The sequence below is a fragment of the Gigantopelta aegis genome, chromosome 4, assembly GCF_016097555.1.
Source record: "Gigantopelta aegis isolate Gae_Host chromosome 4, Gae_host_genome, whole genome shotgun sequence".
Lineage (NCBI taxonomy): Eukaryota > Metazoa > Mollusca > Gastropoda > Neomphalida > Peltospiridae > Gigantopelta > Gigantopelta aegis.
The window spans coordinates 24537430-24562625 of NC_054702.1; the positions used below are offsets into that span (position 1 = coordinate 24537430).

Consider the following 25196-nt stretch of genomic DNA (forward strand, 5'->3'; position numbering starts at 1 on the left):
CACATGTATGGCTGCCATTATTGATTAATGATAAATCTATTTTCTAACGACTCGCGGTCTCACATGTTTTGTAAGCACGTAGTGCCAAGCTCAGCAATAATGATTGCACAAGATCTCAAGGGGTGAATAAATCAATTCCCCAGGGTAGATATATAGGATTATAGGATTTGTCCAGTTCCAACCAGAGTTTTATCGACTGGTGTTATCTAATAATGCGGTGTGTACCACCTAGTCTAGTACATGTATATACACTCTTCAAAAAAAGTGGGGGAACCTGAAATATTAAGGTTAATATCAACTATTAGATATCCTAGTAAAGAACGTTTAGGTCTGTTTATCAACAATCAAAACACATTCCATAGTTTGCACATGCATCACGCAGTTGTCCCGTACACGTGCGTGGGGTGTCATTCTCGATTTTGACCATTTCCAGGAAGGTCCACTGTGGAACATTATTTCTGTCAATCTTTTTCATTCTGTTGATCATTCAGTTGTTGTTGTTTTGTTTTTAGTCATTTTTATTGTTTGAATTTGCGATTTACTGACAAAAAAATGTCAACTTTCAAATTTCACTTTTGACCCCAATCGTCCTTCAAGATCTTTGCTGGTCATAAAACCTACTGTAATACTGAGCTACTAGTTGTAATATTTGCCCAGTTAATTCACTATTATCATATAACCATTCCCCATAGCTAATATACCTTACAATATTGGCAATTGTAAATTCTTATTAGAGTTCCCCTACTTTTTTTGAAGAGTATATATAGAAGTTAAAATGTGCTAATGTGTTTTTAAACAAATATTTTGATTCGTTTCATTTTTTTCTCCACTTTTAGGGGCCATATTCACCATTTTTATTACTGAGGGTACATGTGGTTAATGCCAGTGTACACTTTTAAAATAAGTGAGGGTGCATGTGGTTAATGGCAGTGTACACTTTTAAAATAAGTGAGGGTGCATGTGGTTAATGGCAGCGTACACTTTTAAAATAAGTGAGGGTGCATGTGGTTAATGGCAGCGTACACTTTTAAAACAAGTGAGGGTGCATGTGAGGGTGCATGTGGTTAATGGCAGCGTACACTTTTAAAACAAGTGAGGGTGCATGTGGTTAATGGCAGCGTACACTTTTAAAACAAGTGAGGGTGCATGTGGTTAATGGCAGCGTACACTTTTAAAACAAGTGAGGGTGCATGTGGTTAATGGCAGCATACACTTTTAAAACAAGTACACTTTTAAAACAAGTGAGGGTGCATGTGGTTAATGGCAGCGTACACTTTTAAAACAAGTGAGGGTGCATGTGGTTAATGGCAGCGTACACTTTTAAAACAAGTGAGGGTGCATGTGGTTAATGGCAGCGTACACTTTTAAAATGGCAGCAAGTGAGGGTGCATGTGGTTAATGGCAGCGTACACTTTTAAAACAAGTGAGGGTGCATGTGGTTAATGGCAACTTTTAAAACAAGTGAGGGTGCATGTGGTTAATGGCAGCGTACACTTTTAAAACAAGTGAGGGTGCATGTGGTTAATGGCAGCGTACACTTTTAAAACAAGTGAGGGTGCATGTGGTTAATGGCAGCGTACACTTTTAAAACAAGTGAGGGTGCATGTGGTTAATGGCAGCGTACACTTTTAAAACAAGTGAGGGTGCATGTGGTTAATGGCAGCGTACACTTTTAAAACAAGTGAGGGTGCATGTGGTTAATGGCAGCGTACACTTTTAAAACAAGTGAGGGTGCATGTGGTTAATGGCAGCGTACACTTTTAAAACAAGTGAGGGTGCATGTGGTTAATGGCAGCGTACACTTTTAAAACAAGTGAGGGTGCATGTGGTTAATGGCAGCGTACACTTTTAAAACAAGTGAGGGTGCATGTGGTTAATGGCAGCGTACACTTTTAAAACAAGTGAGGGTGCATGTGGTTAATGGCAGCGTACACTTTTAAAACAAGTGAGGGTGCATGTGGTTAATGGCAGCGTACACTTTTAAAACAAGTGAGGGTGCATGTGGTTAATGGCAGCGTACACTTTTAAAACAAGTGAGGGTGCATGTGGTTAATGGCAGCGTACACTTTTAAAACAAGTGAGGGTGCATGTGGTTAATGGCAGCGTACACTTTTAAAAATAAGTGAGGGTGCATGTGGTTAATGGCAGTGTACACTTTTAAAACAAGTGAGGGTGCATGTGGTTAATGGCAGCGTACACTTTTAAAATAAGTGAGGGTGCATGTGGTTAATGGCAGTGTACACTTTTAAAAAAAGTGAGGGTGCATGTGGTTAATGGCAGTGTACACTTTTAAAAAAATAAGTGAGGGTGCATGTGGTTAATGGCAGTGTACACTTTTAAAACAAGTGAGGGTGCATGTGGTTAATGGCAGTGTACACTTTTAAAATAAGTGAGGGTGCATGTGGTTAATGGCAGTGTACACTTTTAAAACAAGTGAGGGTGCATGTGGTTAATGGCAGTGTACACTTTTAAAATAAGTGAGGGTGCATGTGGTTAATGGCAGTGTACACTTTTAAAACAAGTGAGGGTGCATGTGGTTAATGGCAGTGTACACTTTTAAAATAAGTGAGGGTGCATGTGGTTAATGGCAGTGTACACTTTTAAAACAAGTGAGGGTGCATGTGGTTAATGGCAGTGTACACTTTTAACACAAAAAATATTGCAGGCTTCTGAAAATTGCCTGACCGATTGTTTTATTTGCTCTTTACTCTCACAAATCTAATTTTGTGTAACTTATTTTTCATTAGTGCATCATATAACATCGACATAATGGGTTAGGCAAAAAGGAACTAGGTGACCTAATTTTATTTTTGTGTAACATATATAAATGGATTATGCAAATGTTCCAATTCTCAAGTACAATATTCCTTACAAAATTCACATTTTTCAAGTATGGTTTTCAGAGAGGGAACAGGGGTATCAAAAAGCAATGAATGTTTAATGACACCCCAGCACAAAAATACACATTGGTTATTGTGTGTCAAACCAATAAGAACATGTGTATTAAAACGGAAAAAATGTTTTACCCTCATGAAAATGTTAATTGTTAATGTCCCACTAGTAAAATTCTCTACTGTGATAAATCTGAGTAAATGAATATTAAGGAAAAACAAGCTAGCAAATGGAAAACAATAAATCTGAGTCAGCAAAAAATACACAATGATTGTACAGATTGAGAAGACTTCCTTGAGGACAGAAATAAATGTTCTTAATCATACGATGACACGTAGAGGGCAACATGCAGCCCAGTGGTATAGCACTCACTTGATGCGTGGTCAGTTTGAAATCGATCCCCGTCAGTGGGCCCATTAGGCTATTTCTCGTTCCAGCCAGTGCACCACGACTGGTACATCAAAGGCCGTGGTATGTGCTATCCTGTCTATGGGATGGTGCATATAAAAGATCCCTTGCTCCTAATGGTAAAATGTATCGGGTTTCCTCTCTAAGACTATATATGTCAAAATGATCAAATGTTTGACATCCAACAGTCAATGATTGATAGATCAATGTGCTCTAGTGGTGTCATAAAACAAAACAAACCTTAAGTCAGGGCTAACTCTTGTGATCAGAAAATTTCAATAAATTATCTTAAAAATAAGAAACTTTTATCTATTTTTTAACAAAATATTAATTATTACCCAAATTGTTTTCACCAAATTAAAAAACAACATTTCACCAATTGTTTGTAAAATTCACCACTGGTGAATTTGGCATGTTCCAGAGCTATATAACCCTGCCTGTACATGCAAGTGCTTGCTTGCATGAGTTTCCTCGTTAAGACAACAAGAGGCGAAATGTGGTCGCATGTGTGACAAAGACTTTTCATCATTCACGGCTACAATGTCAAGCATTGGTTGCTGGGTGAGAAAAAGCTCAGCAAATCATCAAAACTGCCGTGGCCCTTGTGTCCTGGGTTCTAATACACTTCGCTGGCTGACAAAACAACCCACAGTCGACTGTCAAGTCTTTTGCAAAAGAAAGCCTCCGAAAAGCACTGTGCAAAGTGATCGACCATAATTTAATACGTGGGTACAGTTGTACTGTGAACCGTGAGTTATTAGCCGATCTGCGTTCAATTGAGATAAAGATCAATCATTAAGATATGTTGGACCAGTGCTAAATCAAAGTTTGTTTTGTTTACTGACACCACTATAGAGCACACTGATTTATTAATCATTGGCTATTGGATGTCAAACATGTTGTCATTTTGACATATACATGTAGTCTTAGAGAGGAAAAATGTAGCCGTATATTCTTTGAGAAAAAACCTGCTACATTGTTCCATTAGTAGCAAGGGGTCTTTTAGGTGCACCATCCCACAGACAGGATAACACATACCACAGCCTTTGATATACCAGTCGTGGTGCACCGAGACATAGCTCAATGTGCCCACTAATGGGGAACGATCCCAAACTGACTATGCATCCAGCGAGTGCTAAATCAAGTTAATGTGTATAAAACATGAAAAGAAAAGGACATTTGACTCTCATACTAACATATTTTGTAGATCTGATAATGCAGGGTTAGTTAAAACAAAAGATCATAATAAAGAAGTCTGAAGGGTTTTTTCTTTTTTGAGAAGTTTATTTCATAATCAAAATTCATTGTTTGAGGTATCAATTTAAGATATCTCATCTACCCCACTCCAACTACAAAAAACTAAACTGAAAACAACCATTTAGACTGCTTGCCCCCAAAAATTTGGTAATGACATGATGGCCCATTAAATGTCAAATACATAGTACTTTCACCCAAAATGTACTAACTGTTTAAAAATGTTGCCCCTGTGTCCAGTGTATTTTAGACCAGTATATTCCTTTACATTCACAATTTTCCCTATCACTGTCTCTTTCCCCAAGTTTGTATCTTGGTGACTAGATGTCATAACAACCACTTTCATTCCAAGAGCTTAATTCACTAACCTCTGGCAACTTTTTGATCTTGCAGTGCAATGCAAAAAAATATGCAAGGATGATGTAATGTTGCTTAAGTGAGATTTGAGATTCAGGCCCCAGAGCTACGTGAACGTGTACATGTATTACCGTAACATAATCAACTGTCAAAAAAGTTGTACATGGGAGACAAAAACAACAAGGCTGTCGATCCAGTTTATTTTAGACTGGTATTTTTGTGCACACAGTTGCTATATTCCCTTAAGTCATACTGCACCCCTTTCCTTGTTTTTCAACCAAAATACTGCAGTGTCATAGATGCTACTTTCAGTCCAAACAAAGTAAATTTGAAAAAGTCACACCTCAAACAAAGGTATCCAGAATATTTTAAACTGGCATATTTCTTAAAACAGTCATCAATGAACTCCTTCACCCCAAATTTCTAATCACCATGACTGCATATTGCAAGATTACTGTATTCCAAACATACTAATCAACTTTTAAACGGTCAACTGTATAATTTAAACTGGTACATACATGTATATACCTGTACCAGTGTGTTCCTTAAAACAGTGATTTCTGCAACACTTCAACCCACAAATTTCAACTGCCATGACTACATATTGTCAATCAAACCACATTCATCCTAAACATACTAATCAACTGGGTGTTTTTTTAAACATATTGCACCTCAAACAAAGGTGTCCAGTGTATTTTAGACTGGTATGTGGTCTTTAACAACCACCATTCTCCTCGAGTCACTGCTAAGAATCTGAGCAACAAATGAAATGATTACATCTGAATTTTTAACCATGGCTGGGAAATGCACATGTTTTCTCTGGGATTTATTCCAGAGTGCACCTTTTTGTGTCCAAACATGTCGCGTATGTCGCAGGGACTATCGCAGCCTTCGCCCTGCACTGCAAAGCAAGCACCAAATAAACAAGTCGACCATTCTCCATACATCCCACACCAAGGTCACTCTCCTGAAACAGAAAAAAAAAAAAAAAAAAAAAAAAAAATTGGAATAAGCTCTTACCCTGATCTTTACAATTTTGGGCCGGCCAAAGTTGTGTACACATGGTTTCTTAACGGAGGTTTTCTGCAAAGAGAAGAAGACACGACAATATAATTCACAAAATTATATTCGAAGCCAGTTCAAACATGTCGGACAAACAGAGCAAGCTGTGGCATCAAAACTATTGTGGCTTTGCACTCCCTGTTATTGTGGAGCTTCCCCGGTAAAAACTGACCGGTGTGTGATAACATCACCGGATGATCAAAATGATCAAAGATGGTTGAAAAATGTGATTGGAACAAAGCCTTGTAGATGAGGAAGACCTTGATTTAATGGCAGACATTTGAATCGCGTATGCCTCGAGTTAAGAATATTTCAAATGATTGCAGCCAACAAGTCAAAATATTTATTTTTTTTAATTAAAAAAAAAATCTTTTTTTTAAAAATTGTCTGCTGTTTATTTTCTTTTTGTGCATAATGACATACATGGTCCTGACATATGTACATGTATATTGATGGAACGAACTAAAGGAACACATACATATACTGATGTCCAACAGAAACTTTATATGGCTTGAAATTGTATTATAGAAAACCAACAAACGGTATGGTGAGATATGAATGTATCAGGAAGTTCAACATCTAAATGTCACAATGCATTTTGTGATACATGCTACGAGTTTGTAAGGTGGTTTCTAAATTGGTTCTTTTCGATTAAGAAAAATATTTATCAAATTATTAAAATTTTATGTATGTAAAGTTTCTTTTTGACATCAGTTTGGTAACACCAAATATTTACTACAAGTAAATTTTTCATTCATAGTGTCAGCAACCTAAATTTTGTTTTGTTTAACAACACTACTAGAGCACATTGATTTATTAATCATGTCAATAATTGTCAATGGTCTCTTGGAGTATTATATACATGTGTACATGGAATTTTAAAAATAGAACACCAAAGTGCCTTGATTTCTTTCATGAAATTAACATCACCAAATTAACACATATTATATAATGTACATGTATATAACAAATGTAGGAATACAAACTGTCTACGAATTAACACTTTGACCACAATACCTATCGCCACTGTACTTATTAACACATAGTAACAATTAACACAAACATAAGTGTCTTTCAAAATTAACACTTAACATTTGCACCTAATGCGCGACTCAAGACACAACATTAATTCATTTTACAACTTTCTTCTGTTAGTTGCCATGGTAACAGAAATTGACAATAAAATATACAATTATTTTTGCCCAAATAACATTTTTTATTGTGAATTCTTAAAACAATGTCCATTTTGTTTGTCGTACAGTAAACACAACAAAGGTTATAGCTTTAAATGCATGCATGTATATCACTGATGTCAAAAGGAAAAAGTGAAAAAACTTTTAAAGTCGAGTACAGACAAAAAAAACCCTAGCAAATTAAACTCATAAAAAGATCACAGTTTGTAGCACACAGGAAGTAAAAAAAGCACTTATGTAATGGAAACTTCCTGCGAAACAGTAGTCTTGAACCCAAACTTAAAAGACTTCAGATGATTATGAATCTCAAATGACCTAAAAATAATCAGAAATCTATGCATCTGCTTAAACTGACATCGTTGGCAGAGCTGGAGCTTACGAATATGAAAGCTTGTTCTGTTTAACGACACCACTAGAGCACATTGATTTATTAATCATCAGCTACTGGATGTCAAACATTTGGTAAATTTGACATAGTCTTAGACAGAAAACCTGCTACATTTTTTTCCATTAGTAACAAGGGATGTGTTATATGCACCATCACACAGACAGGATAGCACATACCACAGCTTTTGATATACCAGTTTTGGTGCACTGGCTAGATAACAATATGTTATCTGTGGCAAATTTGAATGTTTTTTTACTGTAGGCAAAATGCTCACATACAGCCATTTTGAACCTGCCTACAGCAATATTAAGCAGTTACTTTAAAAAATATACCTAAAATTAAAAACCTAAAATTATTCACTGAACTAAAGTCTATAAGTCTAAAAAAAATAAAAAAAATATGCTAAACTAAATAAAATTTATAATTTAATTTAAAAAAAAGTTCATAAATGTAACTAGAAACCAAGTTTTATTGATGTATGATTCATAGTGTGTGAAAAGTGATGCTAAATGTGAAACTTAACGCGCATAAGCTGACACTGTTGCTGTCGCTTCTGGAAAAGTAATAACTCTTCTCGCCTGTTTACTTCATAACGACGAGACAAAAAGTCCAGTAGCGGCATTCAAATGTGTATGCACTCATTCCTATGTTACTGCACAGTTAACCAACACTGTGACTTGCACACACAAATATATCATTCCTCAAAGCTCAATTTTAAGATGACATAAATATAAGCAAAGAAAAATAAACAAAAATGCATTCATTTTGAATCTCAGAAGTTTATTTTTTGAATTTTTTCGGGGTTTTGTTCAATACATGCACTTTGCAGCAGTTGAAGAAAAACAGAAATTTTGTTGACTTAAATTCCACATCTGTGTTGTGCGATTTGCACACAGCATTTTTCATCCCGACTTCTGTGTGCAACATGTACAGATTCACAGAACTGGAATCCTAGAGGGCTAATCCTAAACACACATGTATATCCTCTGTCTGGAATATACATATATAATAGTCATAGAGTTTAAAGTTACAGTTTGTTTTATTTAGCAACACCACAAGAACACATTGATTAATTACTGCCAATCATTTGGTAATTCTGACAGATAGTTTTAAGGCGATGTCACACGATACGAGTGTCTCGTACAAAAATAGCCAATTGCATAGCAACTGATGAAATCATAATGGTTGTCTCGTCACAATTGGCTAATCTCGTATGAGGGACTCGTATCATGTGATGTCATCTTTAGTGGACCCCATTGGTATATTTCTTTAAGACTAATAAGGGCGGGATGTAGCTCAGTGGTCAAACGCTCGCCTGATGCACTGTCGGTTTAGGATCGATCCCCATCGGTGAGCCCACGTGGCTATTTCTCGCTCTGGCCAATGCTACACAACTGATGTAACAAAGGCCGTGGTATGTACTATCCTGTCTGTGGGATGGTGCATAAAATGTGTTGAGTGCATCGTTAAATAAACCATTTCCTTCCTTCTATTTTTCGTGCTGGGATGTTGTTAAACATCTATTCTATTCTATTCTATTCTATTCTATTCTCAACATCAAAGTGGGCCTTGAAAGTTCACAAGACATTGGTAATTTTAATAAATGCAAAAACTAATGGAATTTAAACTGAATTATTTTTATTGAGCTAAACTAAATTAATATTTGCTTTTCTTTTGTTGGTCAGTATAGTAAAGTTACCAGTCAGTCAGTATATATCCAGTTTCAACTTTGTCATCTGTACAGAGTATACAAAACCCCAGAAAAAGGAGTGTTTATTTAACAACACTCAGCGAATTGTTCAGTAAGTAGCAGCTTTTTATCAAACATATATACAGTGATTTTTTGTGACACTTTTCCTGAGCTGGGGTCTTTCATGAAGTTAATTATGAAAATTTTCACAAGTGTACAAAATGTACATAAATATGCTAATCCCTGAAAGGGATATTTTTATTGACCTTTTCCAGTTAAAAAGTGTACATTGGCATTAACCCATTTATATGGGGAGGCTGGATGGTGGGTGGGTGGGGGATGTAGCTCAGTCGGTGGAGCGCTTACCCGAGCTGGTTATGTCTTGGGATCAAACTCCCTTCATAGTGGGTTTCGGTTCTTTCCTCCTTTTTTTTTTTTTTTTTTTTTTTTTAATTTATGAGAATTGAATTTATGCATGTACATATGTACGTATGTACGTACAGTCTGGTGGCTTCACCAAAAAATTGTGACACGCTGGTCCAAAGCACCAAACTTGGCACACTTGACAGTCAGGCCATACAAAAACATAATTTGATGAGGCGCCCAACCCACGACCTCCAGACCAGCACTCCTCAAGATGGCCACCATCACCATTATCAGAAACAGGTTTTAATGGGATGGTACATATAGTGAGCTTCAATTACAGGAATATCAAAGGCTGTCCTGTCTGGGAAAGTGTACACATAAAATATTGCTTGCTGCTGATCGAAAATGTAGCATGTTTCCACTAAAAGGAAGGAAGGAAATGTTTTATTTAACAACACACTCAACACATTTTATTTATAGTTATATGGCAGCAGACATATGGTTAAGGACCACACAGATAGAGAGAGAGGAAACCCACTGTCACCACTTCATGGGCTACTCTTTTTGATTAGCAGCAAGGGATCTTTTATATGCACCATCCCATAGATAGGATAGCACATACCACGGCCTTTGATGTACCAACTGTGGTGCAATGGCTGGAGCGAGAAATAGCCCAATGGCCCATTGACATGGATCGATCCCAAACCAACCACGCATCAAGCGAGAGCTTTACCACTGGGCTACATCTCACCCCTCAGCACGAAAAATACATCAGCTATTGGGTGTTTGATGTTGAGTCTAAGTACTGAATTAATTGACATAATTGATTGTAATATGAATATATACATTAAATATTAATTATTCTTTTGTTGTCCCATATATTGACATGCATGTAGACGTATGTTCATTAGTTCATCTCGGTCTGCTTATTATCTTCATACAATTGTGTATCACCAGCTAATTAATGTGCAAGGTGGAATTGTAAAGACTTGGACAAATCATTAATCACATCAGTCTTGTTTACGACTCTGACCTTTGCTGGACACATGGAATAAAGTGGCCGTATGCACCGATCTAGATTTTCAAAGATGGTGGACACAGTGCCATCTGAAGGTGGTGGCCAGCCCCCAAATTTAGAGTTATCTCCCCCAGCTGGACTAATTGAAACCCATTGAGACCTGATCTCCAATATCACATTAAAGAGATGATGTCCAAGATTACAAGTTAAATTTTTGTGGAGAGGATAATCTGCCATTTTGAAAATGACAGTGTTTAAAGTAATTACGGGCCATGTGTAGGAGCTATTTTGGTTTTATTAACTCGCCCACCAGTTTAGCCTTTCTAATTGATCTGCCATTGTAATAAAGAAACCACATTGTTTCACGAGGTCAGGTCAAATAGCCCAATGCAGTACAGGCTGACCTGTATTAAGCAAGCCACCTGTCTTAAGCAACCACAATTTAATATTACAATGGATGGGTGGATGGATGGATGGATGGATAGATAGTTGGATGGATGGATGGATGGATAGCTGGATACATGGCTGGCTGGCTGGCTGGCTGGCTGGCTGGCTGGCTGGCTGGCTGGCTGGATGGATAAATTAATTAATAAGTGAATGTTTACAGATGTCCCAGCACAAAAATGCACATCAGCTATTGGGTGTCGCTTGAGCGAGAAATACCCGCGTGGGCCCACCGACAGGGATCGATCCTAAACTGACAGCGCATCAGGCGAGTGTTTTACCACTGGGCTACATCCTTCCCTTACTAGTCTTAAAGACAATGGTTTAACAACTACTACCACTGAGGCATTGGTCTATACACAAACAAGATTATAAAGTCCTTGGGTAGTTGTAACACAGAAGTTGTGACATAATACATGTATAAATCAATGCAAATACGAACATACAGTTTACATCCATGTACTTTGCAAAGCAGTAGTACTCTTGACTCCAATAAAGTGGCCTAAATAATCAATATCAAGGAAAGACAATTATTCATAATACTTTTTCAATTCAAGGCTTTGTACAAGATCGTAAATTCCTTTGATAATTGTAATACAGAAATTGTGACTTACATAAATCAATGCTAACACACATATATGGTTAACATCCATCTACTATGGAAGGGAACAGTACACTCGACTTTAATAAAGTGGCTTCAATTATTAATATCAAGGAACGACAATTATTCATTATTCAGAATACTTTTCAATGCACTGCTTTGTACAAGATAATAAATTCCATGGATAATTGTAATACAGAAGTTGTGGCTTACATACATCAGTGCAAATACGCATGTGTGGCTTACATACATCAGTGCAAATACGCATGTGTGGCTTACATACATCAGTGCAAATACACATGTGTGGTTTACATACATCAGCAAATACGCATGTGTGGTTTACATCCATCCATTATGCAAGGCAATAGATAGTACACTTGACATTATCATTTTCTTAGTGGCTTAAATTATTGATGTTAAGGAAAGACAATTATTCATTATCTGTAATACATGTACTTTCCAATGTTGCTACATGTAGGTTGCTCTTTTTTTGTAGTTAACAAATTTTGTGCCATATATTATTGTTCTTCAAGTTAGGTTAACAAACATTCCAAAGCCCCAATGATGGCTAATCCACATTTTATTGGCCAAAGATCCTGAGAATAAAATAAGAATAAGAATAAGAAGAAGAATAAGAAGAAAAAAAATAAAAATAATAATAAAAATAATAATAGTCCCCACTTTGAAAAAGATTTGAATAAAAATGTTTGTTTGTTTTGTTTAATGAAACCACTAGACCAAATTGATTTACTAATCATCGGCTATTGGATGTCAAACATTTGGTCATTCAGACAAATAGTCTTAAGAGAAAACCCGCTACATTTTTTCATTAGTAGCACCATCCCACAGACAAGAAAGCACATACCATGGCCTTCGACTAGTTGTAGTGCACTTGTTGGAACGTGAACAAAAACCAATCAGTTGAATGGATCCACAGAGGTGGTTTGATCCTTAAGCGAGCACCCAACCGACTGAGCTAAATCCTGCACCCTTATTTTATATTATTACCCCAGCGGTCACTCATAACAGGGAAAATCTTCAATATTTTCTCAGTGAGAAATATTCTGCATTGGTTTAACGAAACAATACTATTGGACAATTTGACGCTTACAAACCAATGACTTTGTTGGTACTAAATATGACGTCAACACAATTTGACAAACACACAAAATGACGTCATGTATTTTAAAGAGTTTGCCTTTACGGGTCTCTGGTTTTGGTGTTAAATTAATAACAAAATGTCATTTTAATGCAATTCATTATAGATTTTGAAGCAGAATAAAGAGAACTTGTGTTTTTTAAAATGATCTATGAACGTGATTAATTACAATGTTATAGTAATTCTCAGAACAGTGCGTAAAGTGGTTTACATCGTTTCTATACAAGTTGGCCTTCGTGCATGTGCGTGGAAAATAAAGGTTTATAGAGAAAAAATAGCTGAGGTAATAAATAGAATAACAAACTCGGTTCCAGTTATCAAATTTATGTCCCTCGTGAAATAATTTTCATTTGTCACTCGCTAAAGCTCGTGACAACTGACGATTATTTCACTCAGGACATAAATTTGATAATAACTGGTAACTCGTTTATTATCCTCTATATAATAATAATTAAAAAAAAATATTTTTTATTTTTTATTTTTAGAAAAACCTAATCTTCCCTAAGGCCCTCAGGTATGAACAATACAGAATTACAATACATACATTTATAACAAATAGAAAATACATACATGGCATAAAACATAATATACAAATGACATTATTTTAACAAATATTTCTTGAGTCTATATTTAAAAACAGCAGTATAGATGGCCTAAAGAAACTTGCAGGGGACTGATGAATGAACGTACAACTTGCATTGTGTGTGTACAGATATTACTTACGTAAGATCAATATTACATTTACGTACTACAAAACGTATCACATTTATTTTCACTGGTAAACCAGATCCATTTACACGTATCTTGATAATATAGTGAACAACATCAGCAATAAAAACACACACAGTTGAATCCTGTTAGCTCGAACCCCGTCAGTGCTCGAGAAAGTGTTTGACCCATCGGTAGTTTGACCCAACCATTTAGTAAACATGGGACTTCATTTTTGGTTCGAGCATTGCTGTGTATTCGACCCTTCCGAGTTTGACCCAACGAGATTCCACTATATATTAATTTAGTGTTCTTTAATATACCATATTAATATGTGGATGTAAAATATCAATGTTTTGTGAACATTTTAGATACATTTTGACAATCTGTTTACCAAGTTAGTTTCATCATGAAAAAAAATGCATGTATGTATTAAAATATTCAATTAAAAAATAATAATAATAGTTTGGGGGTGGTGGTCATTATATTTAATAAGCCCAAACCATTCACAATTATCAAGATTAACACCTACAAAAGCCTATTCTTTTTTGGTACACCCCTCCCCCTTCCTAAAAGCATACACAAAAAAACATTTCAAGGAATATTTTTAACAACATTTATTGTTTTGGTTTAAAAGTATCAAATTAACTTCCTCCCCATAGCATACAGTTTGTATATACTCATGAAAATGTCGATATTTTTCAATTGCCCTTATATGGCAATTGTAAAACTAATGTATCTTCCTAGTAGTGCAGTTTGATGTACTTGGTATGACTAACATGTACAAATCATTCGAATGTTAATTATTATTGCCATGATTATGTTACCTGTATTGCACCATCTGGCCCATATTCACCCAACAATGTAGTAATATTAAAACTATAAATAAACTGATGCATGCGTTTATTGACAATGCATGTTCGTAATCAGATACAACATATGCGCAGACACAATGTCACTGAAGCATATATTCAGGGTATCCATTATCATTTTGCTTTAGCATATCCTGGTGTAATTTAAAACTGTAATGTAGCATTATAATATAGGTTAAATAAAAAATGAAACGGTCACAAAATATAGATTTGTAAAACACAAACAAAAACTGATGAAACACTGTACAGTGAAACCTCTCAAGACCGGACCCTCTGTAAACCGGAATTCCCTCTAAACTAGACGTTTTACAGAGTCCCTTTTTAAAAAACTCAGTACAGAACTTAACCTCTCTAAACCGAATCCCTCTTAATACTGGACATTTTTATTGGTCCTAAGGGTGTCCAGTTTAGAGGGTTTTTTATTGTACATGTATCCCGACACATGGTTTTAATGGATGGTTGCCATTTCAAATAAATTGGTACATGTATATATATTTTTTTAATATTGCATTGTCTTTAGACTTGCTTTATTATGTTTTACATATATACTATTACACACAGTCTGTTCAAATCCCAATGCTTGCAAGCTATTAACAAAGAAACTATAGCTATATATTCATGTATAGTTATACCGTGTTGGCAGGTATACTGCACTGTGTTGTTGGAAACTGGTACCAACTGTGTTGTTGCATATTGTAATGATTATAGTGTCAGGTATTTTAATAACTGCATTATCGGATATTGTACGAATGTGTTGTTGGATATTGTATCAAATGCATTGTTGGATATTGTATACCAAATGTGTTGTCAGATATTGTATACCAAATGTGTTGTCAGATATTGTATACCAAATGTGTTGTCAGATATTGTATACCAAATGTGTTGTCAGATAGTGTACCAAATGTGTTGTCGGATATTTGACCAAAAGTGTTGTCTGATATTATACACCAAATGTGTTGTCGGATATAGTATACCAAATGTATTGTCAGATAATGTACCAAATGTGTTGTCGGATTTGTATATCAAATGTGTTGTCAGATATTGTACACCAAATGTGTTATCGGATATTGTACACCAAATGTGTTATCGGATATTGTACACCAAATGTGCTGATAGATATTGTACACCAAATGTGTTGTCGGAGATGGTATACCAAATGTGTTGTCGGATATGGTATACCAAATGTGTTGTTGGATATTGTACACCAAATGTGTTGTCAGATATTGTACACCAAAAGTGTTGTCGGATATTGTACACTAAATGTACTGTTGTATATTGCTGAGTAAGATACTGACTCTGTTTGCTGGGTATTTGACCATTTGCGTTGTTTGGGAATTGTACCACAGCCAGCATTCATCAGGGTCTTGCAAGTCTGCTCTTACTAGTCATAAATAAAACAGTAACGCCAGGAGTGTGTGTCATAAATAACATGGCATGCGTGCCATTTATCTAATCAACCAAACCACATCATTACAAAACTTAATGCTGCAGTCACAGTTAATTGCGCAATTCAAGCAGCAGTTGTGAATTGAGACTGACAATACAATTGTTACTATTACCATGTAAAAAAGAAATATATATATTTAATTCTCTCATGTTAAGCATTTACATGCATTATATTTGGAAGAATGAATCATGCAGCTATCATTGTTACTAATATTATTTTAATGTCCTAAAATTTATTTAAGTTAATGTAACAAAATAACATTACGACTATTTTAGAGATGATTAATACATTTTTAAAGTTCACTGGAAAATTTACATATTTTAGTCAATTAATCTCTAAAAGTCAGTGTATAATATTTTTCTGCCAAACAATATATCATATGTTTCAATAATTCTAAATTAATAAAATACATGTATGCTATATTGGGAGGATTTAATGCTACCAGAATATAATTTATAATTTCTGAAATGAAGCAATTTTTCCTTAGCAAATGACCACATTTAGTATTTGATAAATAATCAAATATAATATTTTTTTAAATAATGTTTTCTTCATGAAAATTACTTTATCTCACCCCTCCCATTTCCCAAACATTGTTCAGATTGTAAAAAAGCAATAGAAATTTCTATCTTTATGGACGGTCTCTCACCTTATAATATACATGTTTTTATAGTTCAATTTAAGTGTAATTTCGGGCCAGCTATAAATTGTACAGACAAGGCATATGCTGATGTGAGTGCCTCAAATGGCTAGTAATAAAAAAAAATCCCAAGTGCACACCCTGTTAGTGTTACCATCATGGACATCTGAGAAAGGTTTGAACATCTTCCAAGTTATATATATATATATATATATACATGGAGGTGATTGACCATGCAGTCAGTCACTTGCTTGCAGAATTAAGTAAATGGTTTTAACCTATACCCTTGTCACATCTGTGTTTAGACATCTGACCAAGCTCTCTAGCCGTGTGTACTTATCACACGAACATAGACCATCAAGAGTGCTAGCTGGGCAGATAAAGCCCAGGAAACAAGCACAGCCAACAAGAGAATGCCCCGTTTTTCCTTGTTTACAAGATACACACACACCCAGCTAACAATGTCCATTTGCTTCAAGTGCCAATTACCTCCACCATAAATGACTCTGCCTTCTGATCTTTCGTTTAGACATTTGGTAAATAATTGCCACCTCTTTGGAGATAGCCGTCTGCTCTTTTATTATCACCCGCCATGGTCAGGCTAATTTTCAAATATCTTGGCACAACATGCGACCACTTTATGATTTGGGAGTCTCACAAAGGCCACAGATTCTTTGGAGACTTGACCCGCGTCTGCTTTGGAAACATCCTCGCGTCTGCTTTGGAAACATCCTCGTGTCTGCTTTGGAAACATTGGAAACATCCTCGTTGAATTCTGTCCCATTTCTAATGATATTCTGTATGTGCACTCATCAGGCTCCAAGTATGTCTGCAGACTCATCATCATCTCACAGCAGACACAAATATTTATACAAGCTTCGTGCATTTTGTTTTCAACAAAAATTCCTGAACATTCCATGACTTTTTAAATTTAGGTATTTTTCCAGAACCTTTTTAAAAGGATTTTCAATGATATATTTGCAATTATTAACATAATCTTTAGAAACATCTAGATGTGGATTGTTAATCTCTTCTTGTTTGCGCTATTTTAAATGTGAAAAAAATCAAGTGAAGAATTCATTTCAAAAACGTGATATATCCATTTTAGTCATTTCGAGAAAAACAGTTTTGTGGCACCATCATCATACATGTCAACTCTTACGGATCACCCATAAGACTTATGGATTTTTTAGCATTTGACAGTCTTACGGGCTTAGGACAAATTCCTTATGGATAACACGCATTTTCAAGTTTTAATTTTTGTTAATTATTATTATTTTTACATGACTCGTTATCATCTAATGAAGCCATCCTTCGTGATTTTCATTGTCCTTTCAGTTAATTGTATTGTCAACGTGATGACATTTAAGTCACTCCAAGATATCACACAAAACCGTTTTTACATCCTGTTCACCTCGCGGGTTGGTTGGTATAGGGTTGCATCTGGCTCCCACCCAGAGTAAGTTTTAACAAGTGAGTGTGTAGGTGTAAGGCCACTACACCCTCTTCTCTCTCACTAATCACTAACAATTAACAAGTGAGTGTGTAGGTGTAAGGCCACTACACCCTCTTCTCTCTCACTAATCACTAACAATTAACAAGTGAGTGTGTAGGTGTAAGGCCACTACACCCTCTTCTCTCTCACTAATCACTAACAATTAACAAGTGAGTGTGTATGTGTAAGGCACTACTAACCTCTTAACTCTCACTAATCACTAACAATTAACAACTGAGTGTGTAGGTGTAAGGCCACTATACCCTCTTCTCTCTCACTAATCACTAACAATTAACAACTGAGTGTGTATGTGTAAGGCCACTATACCCTCTTCTCTCTCACTAATCACTAACAATTAACAACTGAGTGTGTATGTGTAAGGCCACTATACCCTCTTCTCTCTCACTAATCACTAACAATTAACTAACTGAGTGTGTATGTGTAAGGCCACTATACCCTCTTCTCTCTCACTAATCACTAACAATTAACAACTGAGTGTGTATGTGTAAGGCCACTATACCCTCTTCTCTCTCACTAATCACTAACAATTAACAACTGAGTGTGTATGTGTAAGGCCACTATACCCTCTTCTCTCTCACTAATCACTAACAATTAACAACTGAGTGTGTATGTGTAAGGCCACTATACCCTCTTCTCTCTCACTAATCACTAACAATTAACAACTGAGTGTGTAGGTGTAAGGCCACTATACCCTCTTCTCTCTCACTAATCACTAACAATTAACAACTAACTCACTGTCCTGGACAGACAGCCCAGATAGCTGAAGTGTGTGCCCAGGACAGCATGCTTGAACCTTAATTGGATATAAGCACGAAAATAAGTTGAAATGAAATGAAATGTTCAGTCATCATAGATTGCGTTTTGAAGTAAATTGTATTGTCAAATTATTGACTTGTACTAATATGAGTGCTCCGCAAGGCTCAATGGGTAGGTGTAAACCACTTGCATCGACCAGTGATCCATAACTGGTTCAACAAAGGCCATGGTTTGTGCTATCCTGCCTGTGGGAAGCGCATATAAAAGATCCCTTGCTGCTAATCTGAAAGAGTAGCCCATGAAGTGGCGACAGCAGGTTTCCTCTCAAAATCTGTAACCATATGTCTGACGCTATATAACCGTAAATAAAATGTGTTGAGTGCGTCGTTAAATAAAACATTTCCTTCTTTCTGTTAATTTTGGAAACTGGTGTGTATCGCATTTTAGAAATGAACTCTTGAATTACTATCAGTTTTCATTTGACACAACTACATGTACCCATGATCGCCTGTAACTCAAAATTACCTGACCCTGCATCAACCTCCTGTACAATCTTCAAACTAGCATAACTGTACTGCACACACCACATGGTATTACCATATATACATGTATAATAAAATATAACAAACATTACCATAACTATTATGTTAATACACATTTTGAAAAAAAAAAAGAGGAATAAATAAAAAATTTTTAATTTGCATGGAGAATAAACGTTTGCACATTCCAGCTGTCATCTTAATTGATATGGCATGCAAATACATGTAATATAAAATATAAAAAAGAAAAGACAAAAAATACCTAGAAATATTTCATGCATAATTTCTGCTTAACTGGGTTTTTTCTTCTTCATAGCATTCATTTGAAAACCACATGGTTACTAGCTGTGTGCAAATCCCAATGCACACAAAAAACTGTAGTATGTGCAACACATATTCATGTATTCACAAAAGGAAGGAAAGGTTTTATTTAACAATGCACTCAACACATTTTATTGACGGATATACATGTATGGCGTCAAACATATGAAGGATCACACAGATATTGAGGGAGGAAACCCGCTGTCGTCACTTCATGGGTTAAACTTTTTGATTAGCAGCAAGGGATCTTTTATATGCACCAACTCACAAACAGGATGGCACATACCACAGCCTTTGATATACCAGTTGAGGAGCACTGGATGGAGTGAGAAATATTCAGAAAAGGATCCCACACCTTAGTGTAAGCAGTGTCAGTGTACTTGGTGGTTTATCAAGGGCTTCTAGGTTATGGTAGCCCCATTCCCAGGGCTAGTGATATTCAATGTTAGGCTAATAAATAACTACTACTGTCATGAATTATTGTTAGTAAAATGTCGTCATTAAATCTATTTTGTAAATATGAATAGCCTGCCTCACCCCCACTGTTAAGTGTTTTTTAAGCTCTATCTCCCGTTTAGGTGACATGTCCGATTATTACTATTATTTAGTTAAATTGTATTAACTTTAAGTAAAGTAGGGCTAGTGAATTTTTAATCGTGACTAGTAAATTTAATTTGATAAAGATTGTTGCTAAATGGAAAGAACCAATTTAGAAACTACCGTACAAACACTTTGCATGTTTCACAAAGTGCATAATTATGTTGAACTTCATGACACTTTCATATCCCATCATACCATTTGTTGGTTTTCTATAATACAATTTCAAACCTTGTGAAGTTTCTTTTAATTCTTGTAATATTTATACTTCATACAACTTTTTACACTATTTTAATTTGACAATGGAAGTTTTATGTTGATGTTGATCATCCGTTTATTCATATCTTTACACAACAGCCGATGTATTTTTGTGCTGGAGTGTTGTTAAACTTAACCATTGCACTGATGGCAATTGCTGTCATTGAGATATAAATTGCTGGTCAAAATTGCTGTCAGTGGGTTATTTCACCCATGGCAATTTTTTTTTAATTGCTGTGGGAGACAAATTTTTAAGTTCGAGCCCTGTCATTGATTCCTTCCTTCAGTTACTGAAGCCCATGAAGTGGCGACAGCGGGTTTCCTCCCTCAATATGTGTGTGGTCCTTAACCATATGTCTGATGCCATATAACCATAAATAAAATGTGCTGAGTGCGTCGTTAAATAAAACATTTCTTTCTTTCATTTACTGAAATACGGCTAACTTCACAAAGTGAGAATTATAGCATCTCTAATTTGAGCAAAATGCCACCTTATCATGTGATATAGGAATACAACTGAAATAACTGTTGATAATTCGCTACATGGGGTTTAATTAATCATCGTTTCTGACACACAACTTGGTGAGTGTGTTAACAGGATGATTCATATTTAAAAACTTTAGTTTTCTTTAACACCACAAGAGTATAATGATTTATTAATCATTGGCTATTGGATGATGTCAAACATTTGTTCATTTAGAAATTTCTTACTTAGGAAACCCGCTGCATTTTTTTGTTTTCATTAGTAGCAAGGGATCTGTTATATGCACCATCCCACAGACTGGACAGCACATACCACTGCCTTTGTTATACCAGTCATGGTATACTGGCTGGAATGAGAAATAGCCCAATGGGCCCACCAACAGGGATTGATCCCAGACATACTGTGCATCAGGCAAGCATTTTACCACTGGGCTATGTCAAGCCCCCCCCCGATTCCTAATTCTACATCTCATGCAGTTCTACCAGTCAAGGACACCTCCTTCAGAACTGAATGGTCACGAGTCTGCTGAAATAGCCATGCTATGTCAAGCCCCCGATTCATAATTCTACATCTCATGCAGTTCTACCAGTCAAGGACACCTCCTTCAGAACTGAATGGTCACGAGTCTGGTGAAATAGCCATGCATGTCAGCTACTAATTAATTTAGCTCTGACCAACATGGTCAACATGCAGTGAGACGACAGTGTAGTCCCGTGTCCAAATGCCACAGCTGAAAAGGTTTTAATCTGATTTAGCACCAAGGCTCCTTAGAGATCACTAATAAATCTTTGTCTAATGCTGGAAGGTTGTACTGGATGCTCTGGCAATCATGCACTCTATGGATATGAATATACACAGCTACATGTATATGCAATCATTCATTCATTCATTCATTCATTCATTCACGCAAGATGCAGCCCAGTGGTAAAGCATTCTCTTGATTGGACTGATTCCCATTGGTGGGCCCATTGAGCTATTTTCTCGTTCTAGCCAGTGCACCACGACTGATATATCAAAGGCCGTGGTGTGTGCTATCCTGTCCAGTCCAGTCCCTGCTCGCTCCCCCCCCCCCCTGTTTCTGCCACCCATGTTTGACACCCAACAGCTGCTGGTTAATTAAACAATGTGGCGACAAAAGAGTTAAACAAACATTCCTGTACAATAAAATCTGTAACTAATCCTTTCATCTCCCTCCCACGACAATTACCCAACAGATGTATGTACATTTTTCACACTGGTGAATTCTGCTACAACTCACTGTGCACAAAATATCTGTCTGTTAAAGACACATGCAACAGGGCAAATTTTAACGTCACGGTGATTCATGGCAATTTCAACACACATTTATTTTTCCTCTTTTTTTGTGCTCTTTTTGACTTTCTTTCCTTGGTACTTGTAGTCAAGAATCTTGAAGGAAAGAAGGAAGGAAATGTTTTAGTTAATGATGCACTTAACATATTTTATTTACGGTTATATGGCGTCAGACATATGGTTAAGGACCACACAGATATTCAGAGAGGAAACCCACTGTCGCCACTTCATGGGCTACTCTTTTCGATTAGCAGCAAGGGATCTTTTATATGCACCATCCCACGGACAGGATAGCACATACCACGGTCTTTGATATATCAGTCATGGTGCACTGACTTGAGCGAGAAACAGCCCAATGGGTCCACTGACGGGGATCGATACTAGAACAACCACGCATCAAGCGAACACTTTACCACTGGGCTAGGTCCCGCCCTACTAAGAATCTTGAAATGCTTAAATCTTTACTGGACATATGAGCAAGTTAATACCAGCCTCAGCGGTGCTGTGCTTAAATCTTTACTGGACATATGAGCAAGTTAATACCAGCCTCAGCGGTGCTGTGCTTAAATCTTTACTGGACGTATGAGCAAGTTAATACCAGCCTCAGCGGTGCTGTGCTTAAATCTTTACTGGACATATGAGCAAGTTAATACCAGCCTCAGCGGTGCTGTGCTTAAATCTTTACTGGACATATGAGCAAGTTAATACCAGCCTCAGCGGTGCTGTGCTTAAATCTTTACTGGACATATGAGCAAGTTAATACCAGCCTCAGCGGTGCTGTGCTTAAATCTTTACTGGACATATGAGCAAGTTAATACCAGCCTCAGCGGTGCTGTGCTTAAATCTTTACTGGACATATGAGCAAGTTAATACCAGCCTCAGCGGTGCTGTGCTTAAATCTTTACTGGACATATGAGCAAGTTAATACCAGCCTCAGCGGTGCTGTGCTTAAATCTTTACTGGACATATGAGCAAGTTAATACCAGCCTCAGCGGTGCTGTGCTTAAATCTTTACTGGACATATGAGCAAGTTAATACCAGCCTCAGCGGTGCTGTGCTTAAATCTTTACTGGACATATGAGCAAGTTAATACCAGCCTCAGCGGTGCTGTGCTTAAATCTTTACTGGACATATGAGCAAGTTAATACCAGCCTCAGCGGTGCTGTGCTTAAATCTTTACTGGACATATGAGCAAGTTAATACCAGCCTCAGCGGTGCTGTGCTTAAATCTTTACTGGACATATGAACAAGTTAATACCAGCCTCAGCGGTGCTGTGCTTAAGTTAATACCAGCCTCAGCGGTGCTGTGCTTAAGCAATTGGACATAAGGCTGGTAGGTAATGGGTTCATCTTCAAAGACCGGCTCCCACCCAGAATGAGTTTTAATGTCTCAGTGGGTAGGTGTAAAAACCACTATGCCGACTTCTCTCTGTACAAGACAGACAGCCCAGATAGCTGAGGTGTGTGTGCCCAGGACAGCATGCTTGAACTTTAATTGGATATAAGCACAGAAATAACTACAAATGAATGAATGAATGAATGAATGAATGAATGAATGAATGAATGAATGAATGAATGAACAAATTTATTTTTAAAGTTAGAGTTAGAACAATTCTGGAAAATATGGTATCAAAGATATTATAGGTGAAATATTATTTGACATTTAATTTTTTTTTTTTTTTTTTTTACAATAACAAATGTTAAATGAAAATTATAAATTGATGGATATATAAATTATTATGTCAAGGATGGCATCTGTGGAATATATATATTTGGCATTTGATCACAAAGTCATCTTACTGATACAAATTAAAAATATCACTTTACATTAACACAGGTTAAATGTGACACAGGTCAGACATTCATAAAGACTTAATATAATGTCAAGGACAATTATATCTATGCAACAAATTAAGGTATTTCATCTATCACAAAAATCTTCCGCATACTTATTAATTTGGCTTAATATTACTGACCGCGATGCTGATTTTGTTTTTCATCAACAAAGGATAAATGAAAGCCAGACGCTCCAAGATATAAGGTCACAGACAGCCTGCATATTATAAATACATATACATGTGTATAAATATGGTATTTCACCTACCAGTGCCACATGAAAAAGTCCAATTTTGTTTTACATTAACATCGCAGTGGCCTCAGTGGCATCGTGGTCAGGCCATCAGTCTACAAGCTGGTAGGTACTGGGTTCGGATCTCAGTCGAGGCATGGGATTTTTAATCCAGATACCGACTCCAAACCCTGAGTGAGTATCCGCAAGGCTCATTGGGTAGGTGTAAACCACTTGCACCGACCAGTGATCCATAACTGGTTCAACAAAGGCCATGGTTTGTGCTATCCTGCCTGTGGGAAGTGCAAATAAAAGATCCCTTGCTGCCTGTCATAAAAGAGTAGCCTATGTGGCGACAGCAGGTTTCCTCTAAAAAACAGTGTCAGAATGACCATATGTTTGACGTCCAATAGCCGATAAGATAAAAAAATCAATGTGCTCTAGTGGTGTCGTTAAATAAAACAAACTTTACTTTTTTAGTTTTAACCTGTAAAAATAGACACTAAGTTTGGTTAGTCTACAAACCTGTAACACATTTGGATTAAATTACAAAAGAGAAACAATTGTCTGTGACATTAAAATGAAAGAAAGAAAGAAAGGAATGTTTTATTTAACGACGCACTCAACACATTTTATTTACGGTTATATGGCGTCAGACATATGGTTAAGGACCACACAGATTTTGAGAGGAAACCTGCTGTCGCCACTATATGGGCTACTCTTCCGATTAGCAGCAAGGGATCTTTTATTTGTGTTTCCCACAGGCAGGATAGCACAAACCATGGCCTTTGTTGAACCAGTTATGGATCACTGGTCGGTGCAAGTGGTTTACACCTACCCATTGAGC

At 36.5% G+C, this 25196-nt stretch overlaps 1 protein-coding gene across 2 annotated transcripts in view; it reads right to left on the reverse strand.

Annotated features, from left to right (window-relative positions):
* The window catches only part of LOC121370253, a 139013-nt gene that overhangs the window by 59868 nt on the left and 53949 nt on the right, over positions 1-25196 (reverse strand). Inside the window, exon 4 of one of the 2 annotated variants that reach the window (XM_041495378.1) lies at positions 5932-5994. In XM_041495378.1, the coding sequence (XP_041351312.1) occupies positions 5932-5994 (63 nt within the window). Of the gene's footprint in view, positions 1-5461; positions 5995-25196 lie in introns of those variants that run through there. The other variant, XM_041495377.1, reaches the window with a different exon arrangement.